The following is a 10,015-nucleotide window of genomic DNA, read 5'->3' as shown; positions in this document are numbered from 1 at the left end:
ACCATAATATTGATTGGCTACAGTATTGTGCACCATTTCCAGTACTGAATTTACAACACAGTACTGATCAACCTGGCTCCAATGCATTTTCAATGTGGCTTGCACCAGGGGAAAAAGATGCAGAAGCCCAGAATTCTGTTCCATATTAATAACCCAATGATTTCTATAATTAGCGATCAGTCTTCATATAAAACGGAAAAAAAGTCCTCACTGACAGCATAGTCACCACAAAAAGTACCGCCCATAGACAATTCATGACATTGCTTGTTTTTCAGTTTTTACCAAGCCATGAGATCTATTGTAAATTTCAACCTGGTGCAATCACCATAAAACACATATGGGCCCTGAAGAGGTGTTAAGATACCACAACCAATTACAACATTTTCTTTCAAAGAAAGACCAAAAAAAAAAAAAGGGGGGGGGGGGGGGACAGTGATTCTTCCTTGACCCTTCTTTAAACAACTACTCCAGTATTCCTCTTCTTTTAGGGGAAAAGTCTCTTTCTGAGTCAAGTCAGTTAAGTACATATGGAAAGAGAGAGAGAGCAAGGAAGGATGTCACCAGGATCCATATATGGACTAGGGCTGGAGAGTGAAGATATCTATACTTGTGAGGGTTTTGTCAGCAACAGATGTTCTCTGCTCTCTTTTCGTCCTCTTCCACCAACTCTAGTTTCAGTCCTTCGTTCTTTCTCAGGAGTCACTGTCGGAGCCGTTGCTGCTGTCTCGGCTGATCTCGATCTGCAGTGAGGGGAGGTTATCAAGTCGACTTTTCTTCATTTTGCTGGACTGCTGCTCCTTCTGCTTGATCATGGCCCCCCACATCTTCTGTAGCTGAGAATCATCATCTTCATCATCACAATCATCGACTCCATCAGAATCCACTTCATCCCGCTGCCGGGTTCCCCGCGAGAGGGAAGCACTGCTCCCTAACCGGCCAGAAAGCTTACGATCGCCTTCACCATCTTTAGATGGTCCCAATCGGCTCCACAGACCACCTAAGACAAATTAAAGCAAGGGCAGATTGAGAAAGTGTGTGTGCAGTAGAAAGAAATAAGACAGAAAACAACAAAAGTTTATTTGAACATGACAAAACTGAAGATGTATTACTTTTAACCTTACCTGACTTTTTGTCTTTGGATGATTCTGAGTAGAGGCCTCGTGTTTCTTGTTTAGTCACCCCGAGTCTGCTGTGAACATCTGTCAGAGGTTCTCTACGAGGGGCTGTGTTTCTCTGGGGGACAGGAGAGACAGAGCGCTGTCTGTCAGGAGAATGTGGTCTCTTCCCCAACCTTTGTCTCACATCTGCAATGAGAAGAAAATGCCAAAATAGGAATCAAATGCTAAGAAAATCTGAGACAACATTTTTAGTTGCTTATTTTCCTCCCCTTATTGTTGTAATTATTTAGCACTATGATAGTGTTGGACAATCTGTGGAAAACCTTGTGTGATTTATTTTCTGACCTATATTGTTGGTGTGATTTAAATGCAATTATTTTATTTAAATTAAGCTTCAGCTTTTTTGTTGGCCATAAAGACCAGCACATCCATTTCTTAACACTTGAGGCTTGAACGCTGAATGTGTTTGTTCACAGGTTCAGCATTAAGGTTACATTTCTCCACCTAAAGCTTGTTAAGACAACTGTGAATAATGTAGAATTGTGATTTGAAAATGTCACTCTTTCAAACTGTGATTTTAATTTAAAAAGAATTAATTGTTCAGCTCTTGTTCATATGCCTTTCATAAGGTGGGCAGTCAATCTATGATCTTTCATTATCATGTCTATAGTTGCTTACTTAGTAAAATGGATATTTGGTGAAAACCCCTTGGTTCAAAAGGAGGTTTGAATGAATAGACATCAATCTCACCTGTCTTTCCACTGGAGGCCACAAGAGGGGGTGTTCTCTGATGAGAGGTTCCCTGCCTTTTCTCCTCCAGTAACTGCCTGACATCCGTAACCTTCTCTGAGGTAGATTTAGCCGCACCACTACCAATGCGACTCCTTACACTGCTACTGGATGAGCCTGAATCACTCCGAATGGAATTTCTGGAGAGAAAGAAGTCAATAAGGCATAAGAAGTCAATAAGAAGCAGCAGCAGCAATAACTGAAAGATTCTGGTAGATCACAATAATCATCGAATGTCAAAAGATTTCAGGAAAACATCTGTCCAACAATTATTCACTTACCGGAGGCTTCTGAGGTTGCTCTCAACCTCATCAGCATACATGGTCATCTTCATGCTTTTTTTAGGTGAAGGCATCGAGATCATCTTCAGCTCCAAATCATAGTCCATTTCATCTGAATCTGAAGATGCTGATGAGGAGCCTCCTAAACGACTGCGCAGTCCCCCTTCCCCAATTCGTGACCTGCGCTCTCTGTCTCCCCGATCTCTGTACTCAACGACTCGGTCATCAGCATCCATGTCTTCCTCTCTATCCTCTTCCTCTTCTTCTTCTTCTTCTTCTTCTATTGGCTCTTCTGGCAGATTCACCAGATCAGCTTTTATTGAAAATAGAGATGCCACGAGTTTGTTAAAGTGACGTTACACAAAAAAAAAGATCTTTCTACATTCTGGGATTGATTAATGAGATGTCATATCAAATACCAGAGAACATGAATCTAATAGTCAGCCAAAAAAATCCATCACACTTGTATGACCATCCTCAAATATGACTTTTCATACCTGAATGTCTGTGTGTGTAGGGTGGTGTGTGTCCCATACTGTCTCCAATTAATGTCTTTTTGGTCTTTAGAACATCACGCTGGATTCTTCGAGTATGAAACCTACGTTTCCTGAAGAAGTGGATTACAGGAAAAGAAAAGAAAAAAAAAAAAATCATGAATGGACTGCTGATTAAGAATAACTACTAATATATGTTTAGTTCAACAACAGCTTACCTACAGTAAAACTATAAAACCTAATTTCTGCACATAATATCAATTATCAATCAAATATATCAATATCTTATACTCATAACTCAATTAGCACTTTATTTGAAGTGGTCCTTTATAGATTAATAAACTCTTAACAGATTATCTTGTAACATAACATATCAGTGAAGTAGTGCAGCATCTGAATACATTGAAGTATCTTGTAGTTGTACTGTGGATTCATTAGTTACATTAAGTAGATGTATTGTTAATATATACTTTCATTAGGCTAAACCTAACCTTACCAAAACCTAACCACAACCACAACCTTAAACCTCAACTCAAAACATAATCCTCACCCCTATATGTTTTTCACATGCTACTGGGAGTCCGTTAAGTGTTTGTTTTATCTAAAATGGACAACTCAATAAAGCGTCACCGTTTTCAGATGTTCAAAAGTAGTGTTCTACCAAAAGCATAATCAACACATGACTAATAAATCTTTACAAATGATCAGCACTTCAAAATTCAGTGTTGAACAATAAATATTTTTTTCTTACCAAGAATTACTGAGGATGCCTTTCATGCCTCCGTAGTTAGGATTGCCATATTTCATGTAGTACCGACTCCGTCTTGCTGCACCCAACTCCTTTTTGTCATCTGTTGAAAGCAGACATTAGCTACATCACCCCAGACAATTAATTAACAACACAGTACTGATTTAAAGCATCTGTACTAATGAGCACTTAAGCATTAGGTTGTCATATCATATTACTGTTTTTCAGGCAAGTTAAATATTAGCTACTGAAAGCCATAGCGTGGCATAAAGTACAGGGCTAATGTGTTCTCTCACCCTGTGTCGCAAAGCGCAGAAACAGCTTGTTGCCTTTAAAGGGTTTGGTCATGGGCCGTAAGTCATTTCGGAGCAGTGAATCTCGCTCTGCCTGAGTGAACAGGTCTGTCTGAGGGCCAGAAAGAACATTCTTCAAACCCCAGAAAAATGCTCAACATCAGCAAAAAACAAACTAATACTTGGGTCAAGTTATTATAAACATTTATGCCAACTCTGTTGATCCTTTTACCTCAGAGCTTTCCTGCACTGTTTTTTTCTCTGTCTCCTCCTCACTTTCACTGGCTTTTCCCTCACTGTCATCGCTGCTTTTATCTGCTTTTTCCAACACATCATCATCAACCTCACCTTCCTCTTCATCATCATCAGAGCCATGAGTTCGAGCAGCTGAAAAACCAAATGAAAAATATCCATGTTCAGTAAAGATGTCCAAACACATGAGAATTTCCATCAAAAAAAGACAAAGCTAAACAGATTCATAAATGAAAAAGTCAAAACTAAACAGGACTGACAGGACTAACCTCTCTGATTCTGGATAGGAAGGTCACTGGTCTTTGGGCCATCAGTATTGGAGACTTCTTTGTCAGGCATTTGGCTCATGTTAATAAGAGCACGTGTTGAAGTCATGTCATCCAACCAAACTACATTACCTAAAAAACAAAACATGCATGATAATTCTTTGTTTTACATGGTACCTAATACAAGAGTGCTTTTAACTATATGTATTTGCTATTATAGCAAAAAACATTGTCTAACTAAATGGCACTGAACTTACAAGATGTGTCATCAATCCACTCAATGTGAGCTGGAGGATACTCCTTAAAGTAACCAAACACATCTTGGGTGCTCATGTCATCTACACCAGTAAGGTGCAAGGCCTCCAGCCGAATCTTTGGAATAGCTATAAAGATTGAAAAAGACAAAGTTTATTAAAATTATTCTGCAGGTTTTTCACCAGAACATAGAAGCAAACCACAATAATCAAGTTACTCAACTACAGTGACATCTGAAGTTGGACTTTCATGTATTAGAAAAAAAAGCAAGTTATAGTTTCTCCTCATTGCTAGCAATGGCCAACCCACATTTCATTAAAGGCTGTAAGGGTGTATGCATTCATTCCCTGCAATGAAGAACTAAGAGAGATGACATCTAATGATTGGTGCAAGGGAAGTATGCATATAAATTTAGATTGAATTAAAGAAACCACATGTCTCCATAAAGTCTGTTAGGTATTTAACAAAACCAATATTTAAACTGGTAATATTTTCTCTAGACTCTAACTTTGAATCAGTCCCAACAATTTTCATATTATTAAGACCAAATGACAGTAACAAGAAACAGCATACAAGATTTAAACTGTGTAGGAAAGACCACCTTCCCTGATGAAGTTGGGAAGTTAAATGTTCATTTTGACTAATTGTGACATTTGGGTATCTGTAAGAGTTAATGAACGTATATACGCTTAAACGCAGAGAAGGAAAAAAGGTGTTATCTGAAATTAATGTAAAGATATGGTTTACCTCTCTAGGTCACAGCACAAAAATTTAGCATTACACCAAGGAATGCATTTCAAAACATTCTGTCACCCAACAGCGGAGAGAAAGCAGTAGGTACTGAGAAAGCAGTAGGTACTAAGTAGTACTGTCTCTGCCTTCTCAGTTACAACCTTGACAACATATCCTTGAAAAAGTGCCCATGTAAAAGCATTCACATTCTGGATTATTCATTATTCAATATACTAGCACTTTGAATGGTTAACCAAGTACCTGTGCATATCCCTAATTGAAGTGCCATTAGCTTAAGGTGAATAAATATGTAGTGATAGGCTACAAATTTAGAGGTGACACATGACACACAACATATGCTGCACTCATGACCTAAGTGCAAACTGGGTCATTTTTCAATCTCTAAGTGGGAAAAATTCCAATTCAACTGTCATCCAACTCTTAATTCCCATCTGGAAGAGTTTCTCAACATCTCAGACTTCATGGAACAAGAACTAATTGCATATGATTAGCAGATCTTTGAGTTTCTGTTTGTGTTTCACATGCTTTTATTACATGATGTCTGTGAATGCAGATGAAAAAAGGTTAAGCCATTCACAGCAAGATTTTTAATAAAACAAAAAAATACTTTCACCTGCACTTACATCCGCTTTTAAAATAAAACTAAGCACTAATCAAATAGATTAAAGTTCAACCTGAAACACATTTTAAGATCTTTAATAGGCACACAGCAGCTAAACAAGTGTTCGCTTACAGCAGGTGACCTTTTTTCTACCAATTTCAAACAGGAAGAGCACTTTTATTAGAGCATTAGACCAAACAGTGCTTCATCATAAGACCTTAAGAAACAAAAATGCCGCTCAAGTGGACTACTTACCTTTTTTCATCACCTCTCTGTCCAGAACCACATTTCTCTGAGTAAGATTGTCCTCTGCACGGAAATGAAATCGTTTTGCTCTCTTCTCCTTTTTCTCAATCGCCTCCTGAATAAATGACGGTACATCAGAACATAACTCACAAACAAAACTAAAGGAACTAACATTTCACTACAGAAACAAGAGAGACTTACCTTAGACGTTACATCAATACCAGTAATAAAGGCGCCCGCTTTGTTTTCATATCGTCGGCTTGTGTCCTGAAGAAAAGACAGTGCAGAAACTAAAATAGGCAGCTGTAGTAACCACTTCGCTATGAAATCATTTCCAAGTTACATATGTTAATACGTTGAATTGAGTATGTTAAATTACAGACTGAGCAATTACGGATTTAGCAACCGTGAACCTACATACATGCGGCATATACTCCTTATACTAATGGCAGACTTTCAAGTCTCAAGTGTTGACAGTTTACTGAATAAATAGGTTAAGATTTTAACGATTTAACCAGTTAAAATGGTGTCTCGACCATCGACCACTTGTCTCCTTAGTCGTGATCCCACCGGAGATAACTTGGGTTACCTTTGCCGAAGGACATGTGTTCGGGTATTGCGATCATTAAAGAAGAAAGAAGAGTTAAGGCAAAATCACTCTAACCTTAGCTAGCCTAGCTACCTCGCTAACATTAGATGTCGGTAGCGACAGCGCCTGTTATTTCTCACACTAAATACCCGATGCTATATCGCCGAGTGTCCAAAACATGTTTCTCTGCAATTTTAGTTCAAATTCTTGAGCGCCATGTTACTTAAATCAGTAGAACGCAAACATTTTATCGTAATGAGAGAGGAATAGACTTGTGGGTGTACATTGAAAATCTCTGGCTAGTTGTGCCAAATCTCTCAGGAAACCAAGGAAGAGAATTTAGCAAGCAGCCTGGGGGTAACGTTAATAGTTACATGTAAGGTCAGACACAGACAGCGCCAAACAGGTCAATTCTGGACAATAAAAGACAATACTGATCATAGTACCACCAATAAAAAGCGACTGAACGTTTTCTTTTATCGTTTTCTTTAAATAAATAATTTTGCGCTATTACACAACTCTCTGAATCAACAATTAAACACAGCTAGCAACCTGGCTAACGCTACATCTGCCTGCGGCTCTCAGCTATCATTAGCTAACTAGCAAGACTGCTATTGGTTAGGCAATGTTAGCTACACACTAAGGGCCGGAGCTTCACAATTCGTGATCATTAACGTTTATATTATGTTACAGTCAGCACTAAACGTGATAAACGCCTTGGTCCCAAATGTAAATGTATTGTTTTACGGTAACACCGTCAATACGCAACGCATCAAACACAGCAATTTACAGTACATGTGCTAATGTAAAGTTGTCTGACGCAGCGCCTCCAAGCACTGTAGCGGCCGAGCTGCGACCTCCTGCCGCCTTGTTCAGCAGGACACACCGCGGACTGAGAGAGGTAGTTCCAGCTAAACTTACCGGCAGCAGTTCTTTCAAACTTCGGCGGACGGGAATAGACTCAAACTCCAGCTCTCCCTCCTCCACCTCCATCGGCTCCGCTTCCCGGGCATTTCGATCGGAGTCCGAGTCGGAATCCGAGTCCGAGCGGTCAGAGGCGCTTTCAGGTTTCACAGACACCCGCAAACTGCGAACGGCCGCCATGATACCCAGCTAACAACAGGAGCCCGCTGCTAAAATCTCCCTCGCATTTAACAATGTGGAGTGAGAAGCAGCTAACGGCGCTAGCTAAGGCGGAGTACGCTAGCAAGCTTCCTAGCCAACTAGCATTGGGCTGAAGCAGCCAGACAGACGAGGACACCACTTGTTAGAGGGTAACATTACAACCCGCCCTCTTCAAATGAGCGGATCTTTAAAAATGACTTACTCTCCATCAGAGGTTAGTAGAGTAGCCGACATATCCTAAAACCAGACCCAGGTATTTTTACCGTTGTTCGGTGGAATAATGACTAAAAGTAGTCACAAAACAGCTCGAGCAGGAGTAAAAGTATTGGGTTAAAACTCATCCAGCATCCGACAACATAGGAACTGCGTGTTAGGTGCTTTTCTTCTGGTACCTTTGGTCTATAGTGAAAGGCTGAAACTGAGGAGTATGAGCAACAGGTGCTGTCACGACCAGAACATACATAAATCAATGTTACTATCCTCCTATTTTCCATACATAAGAACCTATGGATGTTAGTAATCTATGCTAGGGGTTCTCATCCTTTTCACCCCAAGGCCCATCGGTTTATAACTATAAAGCAAAGCTGCCCACAGAAAACTAAACTAAAATTATTTCTTAATTGTTCGCACTGAAAAACTTTTAATTATGTCCTGAAAAAGGTCAGATCGTCCATTTCACATCAGTCACAGAAATCAAAATTTGCAATTATTAAAAAAACCATATCATGTTTAAAAAACGTTTGCAGAGATGTCAAAAAGGAGAAAAAGAAAAAAAGGAATGTAGATGTGGACTGTGATTTAGAGCTGCTGTCCATCGCGATTTCACTGAGAACACAAGTCTTTCCCGCAGGAGTCACTATTTGGTCTGGAGTCTCTTTAGTGTTGATGTTTTAGCGCCTCATTTGAAATAAACCTCACTCCACTCACGCTTTCGGATAAGCGTCGCTACAATCAACAACGATAATAAACCTTACTTATGTTTCTTTCGTCATTAGTTTATCAGGTTGAGTTTACTCAGGCCGCTGATGCTCGGTCAGAAGTCAAACGCAGATCTAAGCTATCATTTTATGGCTCGTCTGTCGTTTTATCAGCTGCAGGAGCGATATAAAGCCTATTCCCTCGTTTCATCATTAAACGCGTTCCCACCAGCAGTGAACTAAACAGGCTTTGGTGAGAAGCAGATCGAGACCCGCGGGTTTCAGCTGTTTGTCTCAGACCCGGATACAGGTGGAGTGTTCACACACGGCAAAACGGAGCGAACTAAAGAACCGAACGAGGTGGGAGAAACGCCTGAGGAGCCTATCCGTCTGAAATAGACGACGTCTAATTAGCCTGCGATTATGGTGTTTTTGTTTATACGTTTCTACCGGCCCACTACCACCTACTGCATCCCCCCCGAATTCAGACCCACGGACCACTAGAGAGTGCTTCAGCCCACTGGTGGTCTGCGGCCCACAAGTTGAGAAACCCTGATCCATACAAGTATTAAAATTACACCCACATGAATGCGTCTGTAAAACTGGACTAAATGCTTACATCTTTTATGAAAAAATAAACATCAAAACATATGCAAAATACAATTTTATTCAGGAAAATCAGCAGTCATAAAGATACATCTAAACATGTAGCAGAACAATCATAGTGAAATAAATTAATACATCTGAGGAATCATTCAGAGTACAAGAAACCAAAATATTTCTCAATACATCTTTGCCGTGAAATTGAAGGACATTTATTCTCTCTAAAACAATTTCACATGTTAGAGCTGTTTATCAGTATGTGTGATTTAATTTCTGTTTGGCCATATTCTCATCCCACAATCTTGCTTAAATCAATGTACACAATAAATATACATATCAGGGACTTAATCATACATTTATACAGCAGTGTCAGTCATGGAATTAAGTTCAAACGGTGGATACTTCAAGTTAACAATATTATACAGTACAGCCAATAAAAATGCAAGTGATATTCAAACCACTGCTGTGTCGCACTGAATTAGCAGAATGGTTGAGAAGATGCAGTCATATCCACTTTAGGGTTGACGTTAAGCGTTGTACAACTTTTGGAATGTGTGCAGATGTAGGTAGGCATACAAATAAGTTCTTTCAGGTAAGAATAGCAAGCATGACTTTCTCAAATCAGAGTGCCATTTGGCCAAACAAGTGCTTTCTAATAACGTCTATGTTTATATGGTATCAGGTG

General features: G+C 39.6%; 1 protein-coding gene across 1 annotated transcript; it reads right to left on the bottom strand.

The window, feature by feature from the left end:
• Window positions 1–264: 264 nt before the first annotated feature.
• Window positions 265–7,789, bottom strand: ncbp3 (nuclear cap binding subunit 3). The gene is made up of 13 exons (XM_017698647.2): window positions 7,607–7,789; window positions 6,298–6,363; window positions 6,106–6,211; window positions 4,499–4,624; window positions 4,245–4,373; window positions 3,956–4,110; window positions 3,727–3,835; window positions 3,434–3,533; window positions 2,686–2,795; window positions 2,189–2,501; window positions 1,869–2,047; window positions 1,122–1,304; window positions 265–997 (listed from the first exon to the last, which is right to left on the bottom strand). Exons 1-13 carry the CDS (start codon window positions 7,787–7,789, stop codon window positions 693–695), a joined length of 2,064 nt encoding a protein of 687 aa, XP_017554136.1. The 3' UTR covers window positions 265–692.
• Window positions 7,790–10,015: the final 2,226 nt, after the last annotated feature.

The sequence above is a fragment of the Pygocentrus nattereri genome, chromosome 16 (genome assembly GCF_015220715.1).
Source record: "Pygocentrus nattereri isolate fPygNat1 chromosome 16, fPygNat1.pri, whole genome shotgun sequence".
In the NCBI taxonomy this organism is placed as follows: Eukaryota; Metazoa; Chordata; class Actinopteri; order Characiformes; family Serrasalmidae; genus Pygocentrus; species Pygocentrus nattereri.
This window is presented reverse-complemented; position numbering and strand designations above follow the sequence as displayed.

What these genes read in the sequence shown, in the direction of transcription:
- ncbp3 (XM_017698647.2), bottom strand. Translation starts at nt 7,789, where the DNA reads ATGGCGGCCGTTCGCAGTTTGCGGGTGTCTGTGAAACCTGAAAGCGCC. An exon ending in GGCCTCCAGTGGAAAGACAG is followed by an intron (nt 1,305 to 1,868) that starts GTGAGATTGATG and finishes TTCTCATTGCAG; the next exon opens with ATGTGAGACAAAGGTTGGGG. An exon ending in ATCCAAAGACAAAAAGTCAG is followed by an intron (nt 998 to 1,121) that starts GTAAGGTTAAAA and finishes AATTTGTCTTAG; the next exon opens with GTGGTCTGTGGAGCCGATTG.